General features: G+C 38.6%; 1 protein-coding gene across 15 annotated transcripts in view; it reads left to right on the forward strand.

The window, feature by feature from the left end:
- The window catches only part of ZMYND11 (zinc finger MYND-type containing 11), a 75878-nt gene that overhangs the window by 33511 nt on the left and 16432 nt on the right, over nt 1-25935 (forward strand). For 5 of the 15 annotated variants that reach the window (XM_027559436.1, XM_027559439.1, XM_027559438.1 and 2 more), the window contains exons 3-5: nt 2374-2533; nt 9641-9685; nt 12340-12501. In XM_027559436.1, coding sequence (XP_027415237.1) covers nt 2374-2533; nt 9641-9685; nt 12340-12501 — 367 coding nt within the window. Of the gene's footprint in view, nt 1-2373; nt 2534-9640; nt 9686-11779; nt 11876-12339; nt 12502-25935 lie in introns of all 15 variants that reach the window. The other 10 variants (XM_027559441.1, XM_027559444.1, XM_027559443.1 and 7 more) reach the window with 4 other exon arrangements.

The following is a 25935-nucleotide window of genomic DNA, read 5'->3' on the forward strand; positions in this document are numbered from 1 at the left end:
TGGGTGAACCCCTGTTCTCAGAAGTAACCTCTTTTGACAGTTCCTGGAATATACCCCTAAAACTCTTATACAAAGATAATCGTATAATGTTTTTGAGAAATTGTACCTATTCCATGATTTCTTTTCAAAGATCCATTCTCTTAGCAACTTTCACATATGCAGTATAGTATCGTTAACCATAGTCACCATGATATCCACTATATCTCCATGAGTTAATTATCTAATAACTGAAAGTTTGTACCTTTTAACGATTGTCATGCATCTTGTTCACTCCCTCCCCACTCTCCATGGCTGGCAATCAACAGTCTGTTCTCTGTATCTAATGAGTGTTTTTTTGGTTTGTTTCACATATCAGTGAGATCATATGGTATTTGTCCCTGTCTGACTTATTTCATGTAGCATAATGCCTTCAAGATCATCTATGTTGTCACAGAAGGCAAGGGTTTTTTATGGCTGTGTGATATTCCATTATATATATCTGTATGTCACATTTTCTTCATTCATCTGTCCATGAACACTTAGGTTGTTTCCATATCTTGTCTATTGTAAATATCTGGACTGTTGTACATACTGCTTCAGGGAACATGGAGGTGCAGATGTGTTTCATTTTCTTCAGATAAATACCCAGAAATAGATCATATGGTAGTTCTATTTTAAATTTTTTGAGGAACCTCCATGTTCTTTTCCATAGTGGCTAAACCAGTTTATATTCCCGCTAACACTGTACAAATGTTTCTTTTTCTCTACATTCTTACTAACACTTGTTATCTCTTGTCTTTTTGCTGATGGCCATTCTAACATGTGTGAAGTGACATTTCATTGTGATTTTTGGTTTGCATCTCCCTGATGATCAGTGAGGTTGAGCATCTTTTCATGTACCTGTTGACTGTGTGTATGTCTTCTTTGAAGAGTGTCTGTTCAGGTCCTCTGCCGGGTTTCTGATTGGGTTGATTATTTCTGTTGGTGTTTTTACATATCAAAAAATACTTGTAGCTCTGCTGCATCATTTGCCACCCTTAGCTGGTAGGCGGCAAAGCCAACACATTAGTCTGTGGACCACTCCACCTTGTCTCTTCCTGCCCTTGTTTGTTAGGGCAGTGGGGCTGCTGCTCCCATGTCACTTCCTTTTTATCTCTCATTTAACTGCATTGGCAGAGAAAATAGAAAATAACTCTTTACAGTTATCTAACACCTAAACAAAAAACAGTTCTCTTCCACAAGCTGTAGACACAGAGGCTCTGCATTCCTTCTGCACGATTTACTCCTTGTGTAGCTTGAAATTCATCTCCTGAGTTTTGAAGGTTCTTCAGTGATGAGATCTTGCTTTTTTTTTTTTTTTTGTGGTTGCGCTGAGCAACCCTGGACCTTCAGGGAAGTCCTGAGTTCGTGCCTTTTGAAAATCATTTGTTTTGACTGCTCTGATAGATATTTAAATGACAGGTAACTGGATACAGAATCCTTCTGTTGTACTCTTAATTCCTTGAATACCCTGGGGCACTCAGCCCTGTCTTGCAGCACAGGATGTTTTTCTGGAGAGACTGAGGCCAGCCTGATTTGTCTCCCAGTATGTTTTTGTGTCTAGATATCCTAGTTTACCAGTAAGAGGGTATTAGGGTTTGATTGGAGAGGAATGGAAAATGGCACAAATTCAGTTGTGGCTGTAACGTTTTATTTCCTTGAAAAATAAAATGATATGAAGCAAATATGCCATAATGTTAACCTGAGTTTAGTACAATTGCTGAGTGCAAGAGAATCTATAAACATCATTCTCTGTGGTGCAGGGTGTGTTTGGAACAAAATTTTTTAATAAATATGCCATGTAACTATAAATCAGGAAGAGCTTGTATGCTTTAGTGATGCAGTTCAAAATATATTTAATTGAAGATCACATTTTTGCCTTATTGATCATAGCATGCATTCTTGTTTTCTTTATATGTTGACAATCAGCTGTGTTTTCTGTATTTTCTTTGGTGTCATTTCCTAAGTTTTGAGTAAAAGTATTTTATATTCCAACATCCTGAAGACGATAAAATTCTAGATTGAGAATCTGCAGAGTGGAGGTTAGTGGCAGTTGCCACAGAGGCTAGAACTAAATGGGATGTTTGACTATAAAATCTGTTAAAAGATTTATTTATGCTGGTTTGGGAGTATTTTGAACAAATGTTCCTCTAAATAGGCAAAATAGATTTAAGGTTTAAAATATTATGATAATTGAAAGAGTTCAGTATTCAGGACTGACTGACTTCTTTCTTTTCTTTTCTTTCCGTAGGGCTCTGATAAGTATGTCACAATAAAGAAAAATATTTTCTTGTTTTTATTCATTTTCATTTTTCAGTACTAAGAGATTTAAACTTTGTTTTCCTCTGTATTCAGGTACATGTCTCGAGTCCACGGTATGCATCCAAAGGAGACCACTCGTCAGTTGAGCTTGGCTGTGAAAGATGGTCTTATTGTGGAGACGCTGACAGTGGGCTGCAAAGGCTCCAAAGCTGGTATCGAACAGGAAGGATATTGGTTACCAGGCGACGAAATTGTAAGTTTTTTATTTTATAAATCTGGAACGTTATTTATGTATGCCCCATAGAGATTTGTTTTCAGAAGTTTGGTAATATTTCACAGTAAGGACTGGCATTGGTAGGATGGCTCCTTTCCTTCCTGATTGTTTGGGAGAAAACTCACCTGTGCAGGGAGTCTGCTTCTCCTGTTTGGGTTGCCTTGAATCTGAAAAATAAAAGAAAGCCCTTTGAATGTACACACAGTTAATGGTATTCCTAAGCATTTTCTTCAGTAAATATTAGTAAAAAGAAAAAAAAGTTTCAGTGAGGATAATATTGATGCCGTCCAAACAGACTGAAAGGGGTGTATACGTCTCTACTCAGGGTCACATACAGAAGTACCTTTTTTAAATGTGAAGATTGGTTTCATGTGTAATATGTCTGTCTTTTTTCCTTATTTGCTCTTAATTTTTCTAATACTTTAATGAAAAGTCTGTTTTGGGAACAGAAAGGTTTAAAATAGGATAAACATTAATTTTTTAGTTCTAAAATGAATAGATTTGATAATTAGGTATATTGAGAGTGCTTTATCATGAATTCTCTAAAACCTAGAATTATAAAAATGACACAGTATCTTAAAATTGGTTGATTTCCCCAGAACATTGTCTTTCCGTTCATGACTCTAGGCAATTGAGCCAACACAGACACTCGCTTGTCAAGTCTGAGAGCAATAAACTAACAGTACAGTTTTCTGTGGGAGACTATTAGCTTTAACACTGTTTTTGTCAATTTAATAAGTGCTTTTAAAGTTTCAGGAAAGAAAATTCACATTTTTCACACATAGCATGGAATAAAAAATGTTTAATTTCACTGGTATCATTTGATTTGTGCACTAGAAATATTCTTGAAAACTTAAGTGAAAATGTTTATATTAGAATAATTCTTCAGTTGCCATCCTTGGTGGTTTAGTTTCTAACTTGTGTCCGAGTCTTGTGACCCCATGGACTATAGTCCACCAGGCTCCTCTGACCGTGGGTGGAATTCCCCAGGCAAATACACTGGAGTGGGTTGCTATTTCCTTCTCCGGTGATCTTCCCAACCCAGGGATTGAATCCATGTCTCCTGCATTGCAGGCAGTCTCGCTACCAACTGAATCACCAGGGAAGTGCTTTACAGAAAATTAAAGTTTTTGCCAATGAAGAAACTGGGTGCCAAGCTATAATAGTGATAATAATGTCAGGTGATATAAATCTTATCTATAGCAGACATTTAAAGGAGGGCCACTGATAATTGATAGCTTATATATTCAAAATGATCCAGATTATATAAAATTTTTAATCCACAACCACTTAGAAACATAAAGATTTACTATAGAAGGCTATATGGATAATTTCTGAGATGTCTATAGCAACTGGCCAGTAGTAAAAGCAACTTAATCCATAAGATTTTGGTTTGTGGATCATATGTACAACTTTTTCATAAAAGTGATTTATTTCTCCTATTTAGATTTGTGCTTTTCCATATGCTTTTTTCCCCTCTTCAAGTTGAAGTTCTTTGTTCAGTTTAATTCAGCAAGCAGTTAATGAGTTGTATGTGTTCAGCCACATTAGGTTCTGTATTCTAGTTTTATGCGTACATGTCCTCACTGCATTTGTTTTTATAGCATCTTCCTTTTCTTTTTCCTAGATGAAATCTCACATGTAAGTCAAACAGTGTATACAGATTTTATTAATTCTGGTTGATTCTTATTCACAGGCATTTTTATACCAAGTATACATGTATGATTTAAGTACAACTGAGTATAAACATTGTACCTACTTGATGAAATAGTGAAATAAAAAGAAGTTAAGGTTTCAGTCCTGTCTCAGATATTGTTTCTAGTTGTGTGAGGGAGTTTCTAACCTCTGATACTCATTCCTCAGCTGTAATATGAGCATGTTAATATCACTTTCATTTGGTTGTTTTGAGGGTTAAATGAGATTATCTATAGAAAGCATTTAACTGTGCACTCAAAGCATGTTTTGACCAGTGAATAAATATGTTTAAAATAAGAAATGCCTTTTGTGTAGCAAAAGCACACAAATTTCTTACTGAACGGCAAGAAAAATTCTCATCATGATTTTTTTTACATTTAACCTGTAACTCCAAACACAAGTTTTGTAATGAGATTTTCCTTTAGGATGCTGGATCTGTATTTAAAGTTGTAGCTATAAAATGATGAGACTGATTTTATGTGTTATCTCATGGTTGTGGCTGGTGGACCACCAGCTACCCAGGGCTGTTTGTGTGTTGCAGTTTTCATGCCCTGAGAATACTCTGGAGGACACACAACTGACCTGTGTTACCCTTGGCACAGCGCAGGCATCTTGCAGTGGCCAGTTCTGTGTGTGAGTAGGGATTGTGTGGCCTGTGCATGCAGGCTGCTGTGTACGGGGGCCGGTGTGAATTGCACAGCTTAGGAATTGCCACCTTCTCCTCAGATATCTTTGCATGTTTATTTAGCAGTTCTCTAGCACATGGCAGTGACGTGTCTTGTTCTAACAAAATCAGTCTTAGGGAAGGTCAACTTTCTAATCAGTACAAAGGTTTTCTGTGGTCTTTGACAGCCCTGCATGCTGGCATATGAGTCTGGGGCTCTTCTTTATAGTTGCTCCACTTTTTATATGAGATGATACCTCTGAAAGCTTGAGGTTTTAGATTGGAGGGTGTGCATTATTATTTATCTCACTGACTTTCTACTAATTATTAAGAGAAGACAAAATCAAGTAGATATATATGGCCTATAAAAGTCAAATAGATTATATATGTAAGGAAAGGGATAGGATTTTTCTACTATTCATTTTTAAAACTTTATTCAGAGTTACAAAGACTCTTTACTCAGGGAGTTCTGTCATTTGAGAAATGTAGGAGCAAGTTGGTTCCTCTTGATAAGTCCTACAAGTTGTATCCCTGGGGTATTGTGTATTAGTAATGAGGCTGGACTCCTTGTCCTCATGTCCATGGCTCTGTTGAGAGAGAGAAGGTAGGCAAAAGTGTTGTTTCTTAGGCCTCTAAACCATCACTGAGCAAGTCTGCTGTGTCATGTTTTTATTCTGGCTTGCTACCTTTTTTCCAATGTTTATTTTTAAAAACTTGATACAATTGGAAAATATGCATGTCTTAAATACTATTGTTTTATTAAATCCAGCTATCATGTAATAAAAGCCTAACTCTGAAAAAACTATTTCAGGATACAATTATATATTATTTATTAAAGAGGAAACCTGTGTAAGTCAAAGACGGTAACCTCCATTGTACTGAGATTCTTTCTGCTAGGAATGGATTGATTTCTAGACAGTTTGAGATGCTGATCTTAACCATCATTTTGTTTCTCTTTTGAAGTGAGAATTCATTTGGAGAAACTGTGATGAAATTCAGTAGCACATAAGCATCTTCATGGTGATATTTTAAAATGTCCATTTGAGATAGCAGAATGAAAACCATATTTATTAAAAATGAAGCCTCTCTCAATTTTAAATGGTTAGTTTAAATATTAGTAAACAGTGGAAGTATATGTACCAGCCAGTTGTTAAAACACGCTTGCTGAGCCTGGGCAACACTCTTGTAAGTTTTCTCTGGTCATCTTTAATTTTCAGATATCTGTTACTAATATTCACTCAGATGATCCAAATACCTCTTTTAGAGATCATTTTTAAAGCTTTTGAAATTATATTGGTAAAAGGCCAGTAGATCTGGATATGTACTAAAACTGTTGTGTTTGTTTCATTTCAAGGCTTGTTTCGTTTTATTTTTTTTAAAGGAAAATTACATTTGCCTAGGTTGCTTCATCATCTGCTTGCTCTAAACTAATGTACATGGACGGCTACATTCAGTCCTTATTCCATCATGATATTTCATGTCCTCTATTTTAACAACTTGAGAAATATATTTCTTGGGCAGAAAATTTTACCATTGCTCAGCTAAGTTGAGTTTGGTATTTAGTAGCTCCCTTTGTAATAAATGCAACTTAATTTCTTAATTCACTAAAGATAGGAAAGTCTTATAAAAGATTTAACACAGACATACCTCATTTTATTGTACTTTGGCTTGTGCTTTTTTACAAACTGAAGGTTTGTGGCAACTCTGCGTTGTCCAGCATTTTTAGCAGTAAAGTATTTTTAAATTAATGTTTGTACCTTTTTTAGACATACTGTTATTGCACCTTAATAGATTACAGTACAGTGTAAACACAACTTTTACATGCAATGAGAAACCAGAAAAATTTATGTGACTTTCTTGCAATAGTTTCTTTATTGCAGTGGTCTGAAACTGAACCCATAGTATCTCTGAGGTGTGCCTGTAAAAGTGTAGCAGGGCAGGTGACCTTGAATTATGGATCCTGTGCAGATAAAATATATCAAATATGTGCTTTGATATTGAGGCTATTGATATTGTTTATTTGGTGACTCCCAGCTTGATTCATGGTCCCTGGCACAAAGCTATGACTCTCTAGTATTTGACAGACACTTTTTAATATGACATTAAATATTTTGGTCACCAGTGTAGAGGATGGCATATAAGTGTGAAAAGGTGACATTTGCTACAAGACTACTTGTCTCTTTACTTGCCTGCCAGATCTGGACTCAGGGTCTCCTTTCTTCTTGTGTGGGTCATGCCAGTCCAAAAACAAAATACTGGCTTTCAGTTAGTGTGCCTCCACCAGTTTTGCTGATGATGACTGGAGAGCAGCTGCAGACATGTGCTCCCATCTCGGCTGGTCAGCCCTGCTCAGCTTCAGCAGTTTTCACGTAACCTAGTTTGTTCTCTGACAAGCAGGACCTCTTGCTAGTTTTTACATAGGTCTTGAGTTAAGGTTGGTACCTTTTAAGAAGTAGCATTAATGAAAATACAAATTTTGTGGTTTCTTGAATAGATGAACATCTTGGGGATAAATGGATTTAGTTTTAATTTACAGAGGGACGAGATAGGTACTTTTTTCCCCATCTTCATCTCCTTTTCCTGATTCAAAAGAACCAGTCTAAGAGACACTGAGGTTTATATACCTCTTGAGACTTGGCTGAAAGCTCACATCTTTTGTGTAAGAGGTAGGATTGGATTTATGTCTTATTCTTCCGAAATTACACAATTAAACACAGCCGTGGCAAGATGTGCTGCCCTGCTTTGTTCCCGAAAAAACATTAAGAGAGGCCTGCAAACAGCCATTTCATAAATACAGCATAGCGAAGTAACAATTTTTTTTTAAAGTTTACATCTTTGTGTTTTCTTATCATACTTATAAATTAATCAGTCACGTTTTAAAACTTTCTGTCCCTTGGATTCTGTTGGTTTTTTAAATGTGAATTATATTTTATTATATTTGTTTTAATTATGTGCAGAAGTACACATTTCTCCCAAAGGTCCATTACCTGCATCAGATACAATTTTTTATTTACTAAATAAATATTAAGTAATAAGTGATGTATTGGTGGTTATTAATTACAAACCAGTTATACTGTGGTTCTATGTGCAAAACATACTGTTACGTACTTGGACATTGTTCTTGCTTTGGTAATGAATTTCTGTTTTACTCAATAGAATATTTTGGGTCATGCTGTCCTGTTACACTCTTTTCAGCTTGTGTGTGTGTATGTGAGAGTTCTTTTGTTTTCCTCTTTTTAAATTTTATTTCATTAAGCAATGTTTTAATATTCTAATTAAAAAATTACATTTAAAATTATTGGAAATCTTTAACCATAAAAATCTTACCTCTCAGTGATGAACTGAATTTATCATCAGAATTAAACTAAATCTAGAATTTGCATAGAATTAATTTTAGATTGTTTCTGTGTAAAACACATATTTGATGATGTGAGGTTTATCTGCTCACTGTGTAGAAACAAGGGGTTAGTGTAAAAGTTAAGTCTCTTGAATATGGTGAGGGAGGCCCTCTCCAGGCACAGTTCTCTTGGCCTTCTTGCTGCAGTGTTAACTCTCAGTCAGTTAACAGTGTTTATTGTCCCATCTTGCTTTCAGAAATGTTGGGAGGGTTACAGTCCTAATGCACTTAGGGTCCTGAAGATGAAATTCACATGTGGGTAATTGCAAGTGTCACACCATTTAGTGGCTTATCAATTCCCATTTTGTGCATTATAGCAAATAGACCATCTTAACACCAGCTAACAGTTACTAAGCATAGTAACTTGTTTGATCCTTGCAAAAGCCCCATAAGCTGAGATTTGTGCTAGTCTAGCTCCAGAGTCTTAACCAAATGCTCTAAGTGGTGACAGAGCCATAGATCAGCAGGCTGCCTCTTGATGGTAGAATGTTTTCTACTCAGTTCTGAAGACAACCTGTATAAATTTCACACCGTGCTGAAGTACCAAGTTGACCACATTTACATTCATCACTCGACAGGTTTTTTTTATTTTTTTTCGGCCTTTTCATACTGTTCATGGGGTTCTGAAGGCAAGAATACTGAAGTAGTCTGCCATTCCCTTCTCCAGTGGACCACGTTTTGTCAGTCCCTGAGTAGCTGGGACATGCCCTTCAGCCACTCCACGTAGCTGGATGGGACACGCCTGGAGCCTTGGTTGTCCCACTGCTGGTTCTCACTGAGCTTGTAAACCTTCACTGGCTGTCGGATGTCAGGGAGATGGTGAAGGACGGGGAAGCCTGGTGTGCTGCAGTTCATGGGGTTGCAAAGAGTCGGACACAACTTAGCAGCTGAACAACAATAGCAGCAGCTCCCAATTAAAAAAAAAAAAAACCAGTGTGAACCAGTTTGGGATCAATAAGACATACATTTGTGATCATGCACAGATTTAAATGACACTGAATTTGTTAATAAAATGTTTTTCTGTCATCTTTATAGGTTTCATGGAACATGAATTCCTATAGATTTTCTCTGTGTTCATTTTGTAGTGTTTGTGTTAGTGAAAAAAGTTTACTCTTAAACTCGTAATGATTCTTGAGTTTGCATGCTACTGTCGTTTCATTAATGATTACTACAGTGATAGATTACCAGTTGATATCATCTGCCAAATACTATGTATAGCAACTAATAAACAGTTTGACTATGTACCAAACCCCTTTAGCTCTGTATATTGCCTGATATTGAGCAAAGCTATAGGAGAGAGACCAAGATTATTTTGTTTTTATTTTGAAAGGCCTACAGCATGCAGCCTTTCTTCAGGACAGCAACCCCAGCCAAGGTGAACCGATTTTGCACTATATTATTTTACTTTAATTCTGCTTTTTAAAAAAATTGAATTTCTCTTTCTTTAGGCCAGCTTAGTTAATTCTTGCTAGAATTGTTCATTTAAACCATACGCTTTACATTGCTTCTAGTTTTGGATTTTGTGCTCATAGGTTTGCTTTTTTTTTTCTTTTTTTTTTTAACTTTCTTGTATTGAAGTAGCATTTCACATGTTTTGTTGATCAGGCTGAATGTTGAATAGTTGCTGACTTCTGGTGAAATTCAGTGAAAATGCAGGCTTAGTTTTTTGGTATACACTATTGAGTATTAGTCAAGAGCACTACATAAATGAATTCTGTTTACTACAAGACAAACCATTTGCAACTCTTACTTATAATAAACATATCATTTATACCTCAGAAAAATGTTTCCTGGATTCGGAGTGTAGACACTTTTGAGCTTGACTTTGCATGTTCTGTATATTTAAACAGCTATTGCAGTGAATGAAAGAGTAAATAACGCATTCATTCCCAGCTCATGCTCTCTTTTATATCAGAAACAAAGTTAGTTGATGCCATTATACAGACGTTTATCCAAATGTTTCTCTACTTCATTTGAGCTATAATTTCATTTTTATAATTTTTATGAAAAACTAGGTCTAGAATTAAACACCCCATTGAAGAAAGATCCGTTTTCATCCTTGTTTCATGGGTGGATGGGAGAAGGTAGGGTTAGGTGAAGGTAGGAGGTGACAGGAGGAGGCCAGAGCGGTCCACCAGCATTGTGTTCTCTGACTTCCTCTTCTTAGTTAACCTAGTAATTGCCACGTTGAGAATCACAGGGAGATGAATTGATGTGTAAAAAAATCTCAAATGATGAAGAATGGCAGTTTCTTTTGTTAATGAGTATATATAAGCCACCAAAATCCTTTTAAGATGTCTCTGAACAGTTACGAGGAACATATCCTGAAATATTTGGTTTTAAATTTGGAAAGAGTAAATTTTAAAAAGCCATCTTATCTCCATTGGAACCTAAATTATCAGTGATTTTTGGTGCAAACATGGAAATAGCTAAAACACAGTTGCCTTATAAGCTGTGTGAGAGATACACCAAAGATTGTTACTTTAGTACAGCTGAGCACCACAGTTTACTGTGGCGCCGCTATGTCAGGCTTTGTGGGAGAGCTTTTTTCTGCCATGCACGGATGAGGCTTTTATGTCAAATCAGTACCTTACGGTCTTTTAAACAGTCTGACTGAAATTATTCCTCCCTTACTGAGTGAGCAGAGTCTACACATGTGCAGCAAACAACTAAAAATGGTTGTGCTTTTTTATTACCGTGGTTGCTACAGGTTGCCAATTTCTTACTAAAAAGCAAGCAAGAGTTTACATTTCTGCAGAACTTACTAGTGTACTTTAGCTGTGTCTCTGAATGTGGATTGGAAGGTGTTAAGTTTCAGAACATGAGCTGCTCATGTTCCATTTTGAAGGAGAGAGACGTAGCCTTCTCATATGGTTGGGCGGCACTGCATTTGAACCCTCGGTGCCAGAATTAGTGCTGACTGAACAAGTGCTCTATCACAGCCATTTATTGCAGGAGTTATTGACCTAAGAGGGGCTAAGAATGCTGTTCACTCTCAGAAGCAGAGTGTAGACAGTGATTTATAAAAAGAAAAATGGTGGCAGAGCCCTAGTTTAGAATTTCAAGATCCTCATTGGAAATGGCCTTGATAATACTAACTGTGGGTTTAACCCTTATTCATTCAACTACCACATCTGCAAGAGAAGGTTGAGAATTAATCCATCACTCTTAATGGGGGTGTTTTTGATATATGCTAAGAGTGATATTTATGAAGAATGAATTCCAAATTAAGGGAAGTTACACTGGTCTCCTGTTTGTGTTTAAATGGTACTGGCTGTACAAAAAAAAAAAAAGTGTAACAAAGAAAATGTTGAACACCTGTTATGGTCTTTTATTTCCAGGAATAGTCCCAATAAGAAAATAAGCCAGCTTCCTTTTTTTTTTTTTTTTTTTGATGGTAATGTCCTTTGGAGAATGTGATTAAACCTTTAGTTTTCACATTTTCAATTTATTTTTCCAAATTCAACAGACCCTGAAAATTTGACAACCTATCAGAACATGGACATTCTGATTAATGATTATTTTCAATAAAGCATCCAATACCATGGATGAGAAGATAAGAATAGTGAGCATCACCATTTATTACTATTCTCTCCGTTTCCAAAGTATGCTAAGTACTTAGTATATTTCTTTAAAGAAAATCAGGACAAAACAGAGGTTTGTTTATTTGAAATACTAAGTTATAGATGTTGCTTTGGGGTATTCCATTTACTGAAGAAATTATCCCATAGATTCTATAAAAACTGAAAGATAATGTTAGAAGTTGTATTGGCTTTGGGCTTATTTCATTTTGGACTGGTTTTGTTATCAGATCACCTTAAGATATTTCTGAATATAAATATGTTTAGGAGAGAATTGAAAATTGAAAGAAGCAAATTTCTAGGTATTTTTTCCCTCCTGTTTTAACACAGTAAATGTTTAAAATTGTTTATAATGCCTAACTTCTGATGGACTTTAGTTTCAATTTTGTTCTTAGTCATTGCGGATATTGACAAAATGTCATACGAAATTATTTTGTATTTTTTGTAGGACTGGGAAACAGAAAATCATGACTGGTATTGTTTTGAATGCCATTTGCCTGGAGAGGTGTTGATATGTGACCTGTGTTTTCGTGTGTATCATTCCAAGTGTTTGTCTGATGAGTACAGGCTTAGAGACAGCAGTAGTCACTGGCAGTGCCCAGTTTGCAGGGTGAGTACCTATGAGCTTTAATGTGCTGGTCAGAGGGTTGGAATTCATTGATAATAGCTGCACAAAGATATCCCAGGTGGTCTTGCCAGGTTAATGGATAAAGTACTGGAGGGTGGGGGTTATCTACTGAAATGATGGTTAATGAACATAGAACACTCATAAATGAATATCACAGAACACATACTCAGGGTATGGATTTTAGAAAGTTTCAATCATGTAAAAATATACTCTCTTCTTTTTACAATTCCCTCTGAATTGTGTGACTCCTTTAATGGACAGACTTTGGGAATCAAGAACCACTGTCCCATACCAAGGTCTGTTCAGTCAGTCCTCTTGGCTGCTCAGAAAACACAGGTAGCAAAAGGCACATTGTTGGAAAAGTTCTGTATCTGCTTTCCATTTTATATCCATGTAATGTTGCCTTTATTTTTTTGTCATGTCATGGGTTTATTTCTTTTCTTTGGAGGGTGGAGGGATGGGAGAGTTGTATATCAAGAATTCTCCAAAATGAAATAGTCTGGTAGGTAAAATAGGTACTTCCCACGATTATTTTCATTTATATTACTTCCCTGTTGAGAAGAGTACATGATTGTGCTTGTTGGCTGCCGATGTGGTGTGTGTGTGTGAGTGAGTGATCGCGATGCCTAAATACCACGTGATGTATGGCCTTGATGGTCATCAGTCAGGAATTATTTGATTGGAACTTCTATTGTTTTGTACTTCACTATTGTTAATATACTTAACTTGGAATCATGCAAATTGCCGAGATTACTCATGGGTTCTGTTGTGAACATGTTTTATAATACTTGTATAACTTAAATATTCATTTCTTCTTCAAAAAAGTTATGTCTTTATCTCCTCTTTGGTACCAGCCAAAAATCATCTGGTTCATCTGCCAGCATGATGAGCAAAATACAGTGTCCCTTCTAGTCTTCCTTTAGTGACTGTGGCTTTGTGTTACCTAAGTATGTTTCTTAGCAGCCCTACTATACTCGTTCTGTAGGCAGACAGAAGACTGTTGGTATAACATTTTAAATACATGTGTTATGATGACGTGTAATCAAATGCCTAAATTCTAGATAATTAGTGATAAACCTCTAGGTCTGAACAGATCAGTATCAAGCCTCAGGGTGTGGACCTTCTCTAGAGGCCTGCAAGAATTTGAAGGCTACAATAAATCAGTATGGAGCTGCACCAGTGTCCTACAATTTACTCTCATGGATTTGTGTTTTACAAGTAAATAATATCATGGTTTTCACTAACAGTTTACACTAGAGGAAGTAAAGAATTAATTACATCTGAAGAACAAAAGTATTAAGGTAGTAAAAATATAAAAGAGGTTAGGTCACTGATCAAAAAATAGGGGCTCAGGGACTTGGGAAGTACAATTCTGGACACTCCTGAATCTTTGTAGCTGTAGCTGTAGCTTTGTAACATCTGATATTTAGCTCCTATGTCATAGTAAAGAATTTAAATAAAAACACTGGGATTTTTGAGGATGGGTTAAACTTTATGGTAGGTGTTTTGTACTCCTTACATTAAGAGTTGAAGTTTAACACTCAAACTTTTGAAGAAAATGTGTAATGCTTTTTCTGTCAGAATTCAATATCAAGTTGTCATATTCCAGTTTCTAAATATGTTTGCTTTACCGTTTACTGATAAGATGAAAACCTTTAAACTTCAGTGGGTTGCTGGCTCACAGAAACATGATAGCCAAGGGGAGTTTAGCCAATCCCATCCTGCCTTTGTGTTCTTCCCTTTGGTTTTCTTTTCATCTTTGTCAGCCTAGATATTCTCACATTGTGATGTAATTATGCTTACTGAAATGATGCTATGAGTCAGTAAAACACTGGAACTCAGATTCCTTTCACAGACCGCGCGGCTCTTTCCTTAGACTCAAAAAGCCTGTGTTTGTGTTGGGGTTGGTGAGTTTAGCTTGAGCTTTAAAAATTCCAAAGAAATAATTATTTCTATGTTAGATCTGTTCAATTTTTTAAATTGTTATGTTCAGGAAAAAGAAAAGTACTAACAGTTTCTTTCCCAAGAAAAGGGATAATAATAAACTTGAGATTCTAATGCAATTTTAAATATCTTTTTTGATTGGTATTGGGTTGATACATTTGTTTAAACAGTATGTCAAGACTTCAAGTAAAGCTGTTTTTTTAATAATCTAACTTGAGAGTGACGGACCAGATTTACATTTTCTTGAACTAAGAGAACTAAAGCTATAGACTGAAACTTAAAGATTATGGTTCCATGTCAACCTAAGGATCTCTATTTTCATTTTTAATTAATGTCTAGAAAGAATATATAGTAATTAGATTTACTAATGAGGAATTTTTAAGGTAAAATACCAGGGCCAAATTTCAGTACAGGTAAAAGTAGTGGATGGAAGCCAATCACTGTGTCTAAATTTGAAGATAAAAATATTTTTAATACTTTATACTGGTCAGAAGACTTTTGTTTTATGTAACCTCTGACCCTTACAGCATTGAATAGGTTATTTCTCACCCAGCTGTCAGCTGTGTTACCAGATTCACTTCAGCTTGTTGAACAACTTTATCTCATATGTCTGACAAATTCCAAAATATTTTAAGAAGGCAATGATGGGAATTTTTCTCAGTTTAAAATAGTTTTTTCAATTTTCATAATAATCTCAAGAATCTCAGAACCCTGAGGATATTTCTTTGAAATATCTGCCTTTCTAAACAACAGTTAAACTACTACTATACAAATACAATTGATAGTTACTGTAATGTAGCTTTGAATATCAGGTTAGCATTTTGCTTTGAAAAAATTCAAGTTATATCCAGTTTCATACTCATGATACCAAGAATTCCTATTAATTGGAAAAAAGAGTTTTAAATCCCTTTTTTAAAAGTTTTAAAAAATTCAAAATTATAGGAGGATAAAGAAGAAAAACAATCCCAGCAATGCCACCATATCACAGGTGAGTGTGCTCACAGACCTCTGTGAGTGCACACTCCGTCTGTGTAACTAACTGGCTGGACCCATGGATTAGGTACACTGCTGATGGCAGCTGGCTTGCTTCTACTCAGCAATGACCCAGACACCTTTTTTCTGAGATGTGAACGGTTTCCGCTGATGCACATATGTTGTGTCCATGTGCTGTCTGGGGCGCTGTCTCCTGTGCTGTCTGACCAGCAACACTGACTGAAACTCACCTGTCCGGGGCAGAGGGATGGTGGGGACTCCGGCACCTCCGTTCCAAGGTCATGACCCATTCCATCTGGAAGAGCACTCTTCTTATCATTATTTCTGTATGAAAGTGAAGTTTATATTTTGTTAGATGTTATCTGAATTTTAAATAATAATGAATTTTATTATTTTCAGGAAAAAAGAAACCATTAAATTTTAAATGCAAATTGTTTTAAAAATTTTATTTGCTTAAAGGTTGTATCTTTAAAACAAAATGTAGTCAATTTTACTTTTCTAAAAAAAGAATTATACATATACATGTATAGACATATACATGTCTAATTAGATATATACACATCTATGCAGGTCTGTTTGTTTGCCTTTACAAGTTAAATTCACTGAAGCAGAATTCTTAAAGATAGGCGCATTTCAATCTGTGATAAAAATTACCAAGTTGTTTGTCAGAAGATCAAACCCATTTATACCAACACTGAAAATATTTTCCAGCTTTTTGCTACCAATTTGACAGGCTCCAGAGGGATATCTCACTTTAATGTCCCTTCATTCTCATTTGCACAGCTTCAAAGTTACAGCCATTTGCTCCTTGACGCTGTAGTTGCAGAAAGCAGGCCTGTGTGTGTGGCCTGTAAGCATACATGTCTGCGGGTGAATGTGCGTGTGTGAGTGAATGTCTGAGTTGTGTGTCTGCACATGCACTGCACCCTTGCTGGGCTCCAGCCCTACTGGTAAACATCATGCTTTTTGAATGATCTCCGCTTGGGTTTTTTAATACATGGGCGAGGTGACATCTTATGGGAAACCCTAAAACCATTCCCTAGGTTGGCACCACGTTGCCTTTTAGGTCATAGTTACTGGTAGATCTTTCTGTGGGCATGGACTGTTCTCCCTGTGCTGTCCAGTGGGAGCCACTGGCACGTCTGTTGAGTGCTTGCATGCGGTGTGGAGACCCAGGCACTGGTTTTCAGTTTGGCAGTGTGACTTAGGGCTACTTACTGTCCTAGGCGATGCAGCGTTATAAATGCAAATCTAAATGCCTGTAGTAACTACTGCAAGAGAAACATGAGTGGCCTGGCATTTGTTCTCCCCGTGATGCCACAGTTCCGCCTTGAAAGAGTTCTAGAGGAAGGGTGTAGCGCAGCCTCTGCCTTGCTGCCCTCTGCTCCATAGCAGGCCACGGGCAAGCCCTGCATCGTGCCGCGCAGGTTACAGTGTGCGCTCCGTGACGTGCAGTGCACAGGCTGATGGCTGCAGTACCTGATGGTGCTGTGTTTGCTCTGAGGCCGATTGTTCCTAAAAATCAGAATACGAAATGCAGGGGCAAAGAATAGCGAAATAGTTGGCACTTTCCAGGTTAATGATCCTGATACAATAGTATTTTGGAAATCGGCCCCTGTTTCCTACATCCTCTTTTAATATGTTAGTGTTCCTTATATAAATGAATTTCTTCATAACTTTGGGGAGTTACAGATTCATGCTTCTGCTCCTTTCAAATTTAAATAAATGAAAATTTTATGTTTGGACTAAAATCCGTCACTAGGGAGCAGAGTGTAGAGCTCTGAACTGTGAGCAGGTGGGAAGCACCAGAGGAGGTGGCCGCGGTGAGTGTCTCACCTCCTCACTAGAGGGTGGGCCACGGTGAGCGTCTCACCTCTTCTTCCACGTTCGGCCCTCTATGCTGCTCCAGTGAAATCCATCCAAAGTTTTTTTTTTTTTTTTTTTTAAGTTGAGATATCTTTATTATTGAGGTGTAGTCGATGGACAGTATTGTAGATTTTAGGTGTGCAACATAGTGATTCATAATTTCTAGAGGTTATATTTCATTTAGTTATTATAAATATTGGCTATGTTTCCTGTGTTGTACTATATACCCTTGTAGCTTGTTTACTTTATGCATTGTAGTTTGTACCTCTTAATCCCTTACCCATATCTTAGGCCTTTTAAATTGTCTCATTATAGCATAAAAATACTGTATTACTGTTTATACCCTTAATATCTTTGGTTCACTTTTCATCCCTTTTATGACACACTTATCATAATCTATCTATGAAAAGATCAACCTAAGTCACAAAAGAAAAAGTGCCATTCAGGGAGTTGGATAAGGGATATATTATTCCAGTGTATCTTTAAAAACTTTTATAAAATATTCATTTGCCTACAAATGTTTCATATGGTATTTTCCCCTGTTTAAGGTCACAAATTTTAAGATTCGTGTTAATATACAAAGAGTATGGAGAATTAACTTAGCCTGCTAACAAAATACAGAAACACTAGAAAATGCAGAGAAGAAAATGAATGCATATGGGAAAATTTTACTTATTTAAGAATACTTTGGTTCTACATCTAATCTGAGAAGCTCTCCCAGGTTTGCAGCTCCTGGTTTTCTGATCCCTGACTCCTCGGCATTTAAGAAGATGCAAAGAGGGGAGGGACTAGTAGAAATGATCCCTGCAGTCTACCTACTGCTGCAGGTTCTCTTTAAAATTGAGAAAAAATAGGTCTGTTTTACAGGAAACTTAATAGAAATACAGAAAGAAGTTTACAGAGAGCATTTAAAGTGAACTTAAAGTTGATGTTAAGCCCCAGGTACTGTATATTTTTTTCACATAAGGTATAGTATACTCATTAGACAGCTACTGAAAATGAAGGAATTTAATTGGTTTGCTAAAACTAAACCAAGAGTAAATCTCTGTTAGGACATCACCATGGGTGCATACTGACTGGTCAGTGTTAACTCAGCTCTGGTTAAGTTATATTTGAGTCATTTGCACTGAGACTCATGATGAAAGCTGTTTCTTCAAATTGGAGATAAAACTTTACTTCTGACTTAATTTTTCATTCTTTTGGGTATGTAAGCAGTATAGTTTTTTAAATCTCAAAATTAAGGAGAATTCTCATTTAATGTATTCAGAATGAAACAGGAAAGAATGCTAAAAGAAAATATTTTGAAACATATATGCTTTATGTATCTACTGCAAAACTGTAACTGTTCTTGCTTTCTGCTTAGTCTTCCTTTCTTAATGTAGGAAATTTATTAATATTTTCACCCTGAAAGTAAGTACCTTTACCTTTAAGATACATATTATCAATTCTGGAGTGGAGATTTCATGTTTAGATAAAATAGAAACACTTAAAAAAAAAATTATGTTGTAGACAGTCATAGTATTGAAAGTTACAAATGAACATCAGTTTTTTTTTTTTTTACATTTTTTAAAGACAGTTGGATTGTATTTCTATACTCACAAAAGTAGAAAATTAATTTTTAAAAAGGTCTGTGTCTGAACCAATTACTTTATAAGGCAGTTTTGCTATTCAGTCTAGGCTTACTAGAGGAAAAAGTAAAGGAATTTTAAAATTGGATCTAGGATATAAAATTGTAAAATCCTCATGTATTGTATAATCTCTATAAAACTACCTGGACCAAGCAAGAAAGGAAAAATCCATGTATCCCCACATTGCCTTGTCACACTAAATTAACAAGTTACATAGTCAGAAAGGGTTGGATGTGAGTGTGAAATGTTTGTGGTGCATTTTGTCTTGGTGATATATCATTTTAGTGGCTTTTTTAGAACCTTAGTTGAATTTTATCTTTTATTTTTAGCTGTAAGGGACTAAAGAGGTAATTAGTTGGCCTGGTTCCTACATCAAGATGGTTACCATCTTGGTTACATCAAGATAAATAGGTGGTTAATCTAGATAAATAGAAGGCTTGCTTAGTGTTTGTAGCATTATGGCACCCCACTCCAGTACTCTTGCCTGGGAAATCCCATGGACGGAGGAGGCTGGTAGGCTACAGTCCATGGGGTCGCCAAGAGTCGGATTCGACTGAGCGACTTCACTTGGACTTTTCACTTTCCTGCATTGGAGAAGAAAATGGCAACCCACTCCAGTATTGTTGCCTGGAGAATCCCAGGGACGGGAGCCTGGTGGGCTGCCATCTATGGGGTCGCACAAAGTCGGACACGACTGACGTGACTTAGCAGCAGCAGCAGCAGCATTGATGTACTGAAAATATGTACAAAGTGCACACACTTTCCTTTTATTGTCTCTGCAGGTGTTGAAGCAGGAGGGGAAGGAATAGAGGGGTGGGCAGGTAGTAGTATTGTTGGCTGGTTGTCAGCTTCATTGAGCAGAGACTGTGTGATACACATTCTGTGATTCCGAAACAAAGTCGTGTGAGTTGTTTTCAGAAGAGGCAGGAGAGGCTTACTACAGTGAGGAATCCATCCTCCCTGTGCCTTTGAAACTTATTCTTTATTTACAGACCAGTGTTGACAGAGGAGGGAAGGAACAAGTAGACAGCCTGTGTTCTGTCAACTTTTCCTGAATGTCCCTTTCGTCTTCCTAAATCCCTGTAACGTCGTGGAGAAGAGCTGAAAGTCACCCCCAAAAGTACACTTAATCCTGAATGATGAAACTCCTGACACAGTAGAAATAACATAGCATCCGTCTTGGTAGATCTAGTGTTCTCGCAATTTTTGTGTGGATGTAGTGTATATAGGAATACCACATGTTCACAGTACAGTCAGTTCTATGGCTTGTAGAATAATTTGAGACTGTACTTTAATAGCTGGTAAATCACCCTAGACTGGGTGGTGCAGAGCCGGATTGTATCATATGAATCTAGCCAAAGCCTCCCAACCTCAGTCAGAGAGCAAAGAGCCGATTTTGTAAAAATTAGTGAAGATAGACACAACTGAAGTAGCATTCCGTGCTGTTTTGTAAGTCTGTCTGAACAGTCTGGAAACCTGTGCATGAGTGATTCTATAGGAACAGCTTCTCGGGAAGCAGAGCACCTGAGAGCAGAGTCTCGTTCGCCAGCACTCTCCGAGAACCACCTCAAGACCGTCTTTGTGGTGTGAGTGACCCTCCACGTTCAGCTTTTCCTGTGGACAAGAAGGCAGATTGGTGACATCTGAGGGGAGGTTTTTATACTTAAAGTTCCTTTAACTTAAGTTTAAAAAAGAAAAACCCAAAAAACTATTGCCAGAAACTCAAGTGCAAATGATTGCTGCTGGCCTGGCTGTGGAAGACGTAGGATGGAGCTGTGGGGGATCAGGCACTCTGGATGCGCAGGCGTTTAGCCGAGTTCCTGTCCTGGTGCCGATGGTGGGTGTGGGTTCCAGTCTTCTGTCCTTATAGTGGAGAGTTAGTTTTTGTGTGTTGGTGCTGGAGGTGAACAAAACTGAACGTAGGTGTGTTTTTAGAAAACTGTCCTAGAAAGTGATTATCACTGATGGGCTGCTGGGCACAGTGGTACGGAGGAGAAATGGCAGGGCTTGGGGCCACTCCCACCAGACCAGCTCTACTGTTAGTCTTAAATAGTGGATTTCTTATAAGTTCTTTGATTCTTTTATATTCCAGCAGTACAGGTGGTTACAGACAATACTATAGAGGCAGTTTATGTGCGGTTAAAAGCCATTGTGATTCATTTATTACAGATGGTTATAGAAGAGAGCTTGGAACATCTTAATTCCTCAAACACTGGAGGTAATTTACATGCAGAGTGGTGTTTCTCCAGTGAGCTCCAGAGACCGCGGTAGCAGAGTCCCTGTACGTGCTGGTTAGGACGTGTCCCGGGTGGAGGCGCAGGAGAGCCTGCCCACAGGCACCTCCCGTCAGGCGAGCCTCTGGTTGTCAGGGGCCCTCAGCTGTATTCAGGTGACAGTGAGACGGTGAGCACAGCACAGTTAACACAGTGGTTTATAGTGGTCAGGATGTGCTAACACTGTAAGAATTTCACGTTTTGGAAGGATATCTTGTATTCTTGAATTCAATTACGTGAAATGTTTTTCTCGTAGGCAGTGAGGTTGGTCAGTAATGATGGCCATTAGTTCAGTTCAGCTAGTATTTATTGAGTATTTACTATGTGATGGATACTGTACAAGACCCTGGATGGGCCAAAGAACGCTGAACTAGACCATCATGGGCCTGCTGTCAAAAAGCTTACAGCCCAGAGGTTGGCAGACCATGATCCACGGGCATATCACGCCCACTGTCTGTTTTGTACTGCTCATGCCAGTGGGTTTTATACTTTTAAACGGTGGGGGAAAAAATCAAAAGAGAAATAATATTTTGTGACTTGTGAAAATTATAAGAAATGAAAATTTCAGTATCCACACACTTTATCGGGACACAGTCCTGCTCATGGAAGGCATGCATTATTTATAGCTGTTTTCTCACCACAGTGGCAGGGCTGAGTGGTCAAGACAGCCACCAACTGAATGTCTGCAAAGCCTACCATGAGGCCCTGACAGAAATTTTCCTGCCTCTGGTCCAGCTTGCTATGGGAAGAACATTCTGGGTCTTGGGAAGCCCTTGTTAGTAACAGACTTGGAAGCTTGGGTTTGGTTAGGTGCACAGCACAAACGTGTATCTAAGAAGAAGATGCCTGGATTTCTGATTTTACACTTCTCTTGCTCTCTCTCTCTCGGATACTTGGTATTCAGAAGTGGTATTCACAGACGTTAATTCTCTGCTAAAGTAGGTTTCTGCTCCTGAAGTACTATATTTCTAGGGCACACTGGAAACTCCAGACCATCCAGTCCTAAATGTTCCTTCAAATAATGGTGCTTGGGCATTGTTATCAATAATCAGCTGTGGATGGACCTTGACAGGACCAAAACTTGTTCGTGCCCTCTTCCAGCCAAAAACACTGTCAGGCACTGAGTTTGGCTGAGTTATTCCACTTGGGCTTTTGTCTGTGATATATACCTGGCACATCTGGTTTGCTATAATCCAGCAGTTACTGTAACTGGCTTAAGAATTCTTAAGTCAAGAAGATACTCAAGATTTTCTGTTATTTTTCCCTTCTAGGGAAGCAGCCCCTCAGGAAAATGGTATGACCTACGCGCATCCTTAGGTTAGTGGCTCTGTCGCCCGCTTTGTGACAGCTTCAGCCACGGGTTGCTGTCGTTTCATGACGGCTGCAGCAGCTTTGGGTGTGTAATAAAAAGTTCCACTCTTTGTTATCTGTAGATACTGACCGAAGTCGGGTGGTAAGAGCAGTTATCAAAACATCCTGAACTTCACTCTGATGAGTCCTGAGCTGCCCCTTTATGAAGAGCCCTGAGGTCTGCTTGTGGAGGATAGGTGTGGTTCTTCAAAGCCTCAGAAAAAAATTAGATCTGAGATAATCTGCAGGTTTCATGCAGCATTATTTTTTGTTTTTCTCCCCTTTTGTCAAGAGCTGTCTGCTTAGTTGTGTTACAGACGGGATTGTGTTTACCCTAGAAGCTACCCCTTTAATTTCCGTTATAGTGGCTTTTTCTCAAGGCATATCAATGTTCTGGTTTGGCCAACAGGCACTGACTCTGGTGTGAATGTCATGGAAGGCAGCTCACAACACGTTACCTAAGAATTCCTCAGAAGTCTTAGGGTGCAGCCCTGGACAGAACTGTGTGTGCTGTTGATGTCTTTTGTGAAATACCAGATCTTTAAATTATAACCAGAAAGTGTTACAAAGCAAGCCAAAGAATTTAGCAAATGTGAAAACACGAGAAATGTTCTGTCCCTACAGCTTGTTCTAAGAGGCTGTGCACATGTTCTGGTCTTCTCTTTTACTTGCCTGACTTCTCGGAGCAAGCTCCTCAGCCGCGTGTGTGGGAAGTGGGCCCCCAGCTCCTGAATACACCAGGAGCAGCATGAGGTCCTGGCAGCTCTTCACCTACCACCCAGTCAACCAGAGTGTTCACATGTGTTTGAGTTCTTGCCCTGCATCTTCAGTAGAATCCCGTATTTGTCCCCAGAAAAGATGTATTGGGCAGCAAGTAAAACATTAAACAAGTTAACATAGAGGCTTTCAGCAAAATGATCCTCCTTTGACATGAAACTTGTTCTGTTGACTCCTATACAGCAAGAGTCAGTGAAGCTTCCAGTATGTAAAGTGAGAAGAACCAAGAAGTAGTTAAAATGTCAGAAAGATGCCTTTCTGCTGTTGTGAGCAAGTAGAGAGAGAGACTCTAGATCCGGCGTCACTCGAGAAGCCAGCTTGGCGGCCCTGCCTCTCGACTCTGCTCGGTGTAGCAGCAGAGGTTGGGTGGGCACTGCCCATGCCTGTGTGCGGAGTGGCTCTCACCTGGTGCTGGCAGTGGCGTTCAGTCAGGACCGCCTGTGAGAAGCGCCTGTGGCCTGGAGACTGCCGGTGCCCAGGCTCCCTGTAAACCAGTGACAACAGCTCTGGTAACACGTTTTCCCCTGGGGGTAAAATTTACAGCACAGTGATTGCACAAGTCTTGCATGTGTCACTTGAGAAATAGACAAGCAAACACACAGCTGTGGACCCAAGTCCACCGACTTAACGCTGAGTGCTGCCCACACCAGACAGACACCACTCTCATCAGTTTCCGTCAGATCTAAGTCAGGCTTGGCCCAGAACTTTGTATAAATGGGTGCAGGCCATTGTTCAAGGCTTTCCCAGGCGGTTCTAACGCACAGCCAGAGGTGGTGAGCACTCGAGAGAGATGCCTGAATCTAGGTGGCACTTTATAAAACAGGAGCAGACTTTCTGAGGTGGTAATATTTTACCAGAGTTGGAGCTGTGAAGGGTGGGTGTGGGTCACATTGCAGTTTTTGCTGCAATAGTCACTCTTGCAAGCGTGTGCCACCACTTGATCGCACACTGGAGAGGAGAGACGCTCTAGCACCTTACCCAAAGCAAATTTAAACATGATACAAAAATTAGATTTCTGTCCTCTAAATTATCATTTAGTTTTGTCAAATTAAGGCCTTCGACCTGAATTCTGTACATTTGGAGTCTTCCCTAAAAGAAATGTTGCTGCACTTGGTTATCCTAATTAGCAGTTAATCTGAAAATGTTTAAACAGGTGAAACCAAAGTACAAGTGTTCTGTGAGCACGTAATATCCATCTATTTTGTAGATTCTCTATGGAAAGGAAATAGTAACTGAAAATAGAGCTTTATTTAAGCAAAGGAATTACACGAACAATATAACGCACTGTTACCTAAACTTAAGCCAAGTGAAATAGGGTTTTCCCTACTGTTTGAAAAAGTTCAGAATTTTGTTTCAAAGGAAGAGCAAGCTGGTAAGGATGTACAGGCATGTGGTGGTGGTTTAGTTGCTAGGTCCTGTCTGGCTCTTGCGACCCCTGGACTATAGCCGCATCCCCCCGCCCCATGCTCCTCTGTCCATGAGATTCTCCAGGAAAGAATAGTGGATTGGGTTGCCATTTCCTCTTCCAGGGGATCTTTCCGACCCAGGGATCGAACCCACGTCTGCATTGGCAGGTGTGTTCTTTAGGGGGAAGCCCTTACACAGGCGGACCTCGGAGATCCTGCAGGTTTGGTTCCAGACCACAGCAGTGGAGCGAATATCACAGTCAAGTGAGCTCACGCATTTACTGGTTTCCCAGTGGATATAAAAGCTGTGTTTACATTGAACTGTAGTCTGTTAACATGCAGTAGCATTATGTCAGAAGAGGTAACTACCTTAATTAAAAAGTACTTTATCACAAAAAACGAACCATCATCTAAGCCTTAAGTGACAAAGCGAGCAAATGCTGTTGGAAAAAGGGCCCTGACAGACTTGCTCAATACAGGGTTGCCACAACCTTCAGTTTGTAAAATGCACAGTATCTGCGAAGTGCAATATAGCGAGGTATGCCTGTAGAGACACTTTGGTTCTAGCACTGCATAAATCTCACCCATAGAGAAACACTGAATTGCTTTATTTTCTGAGGCTCTAAATCAAAAGGGGTTGGGTTCTGACTCACAGTGAAAACCTTCATCCGTTGGTGTTGAGAGTGCAGAGAGGAGAGAAATGCATCCTGTGAACTTGTGGAGCACACAGCCACTCTGGAGACCCGGCAGCCCGGTTGTGGGGGCTTCAGTGAGCACCCCTTCCCTGGCGGTCTCTCCAGTGATGCAGACTGCCCGAAGTGGTGGGCGTCGGCCTCCAGGGCACTCCTTGCCTGGTTGAGCTCGAGCTATTCAGTGGGAGACCATGAGTGAGACTCTTCTGACCCTGCTCGGTCTGGCACATGTTAGTGAGCTTTTAGTAATACTTGAGCACTGCATACAATGCTGGTTCTGTGTTTCCCGTGAATATTGTGTTACCTGTTAAAAGAACACAGATCCCACAAGTAGTATCAGTATGACAAGACTTCTGATCTGATGTAGGTTGCTGTCACACCTGAACTTACACAGATGTGTGATTTAATGATCAGGGTGATGTTTGGGATCAGCAGTGTTAGTGCTCCTGAAATATTTCAGAGTGAGCAGGACAGAGCATGTAGTTGG

Source organism: Bos indicus x Bos taurus, chromosome 13 (assembly GCF_003369695.1).
Source record: "Bos indicus x Bos taurus breed Angus x Brahman F1 hybrid chromosome 13, Bos_hybrid_MaternalHap_v2.0, whole genome shotgun sequence".
NCBI lineage: Eukaryota > Metazoa > Chordata > Mammalia > Artiodactyla > Bovidae > Bos > Bos indicus x Bos taurus.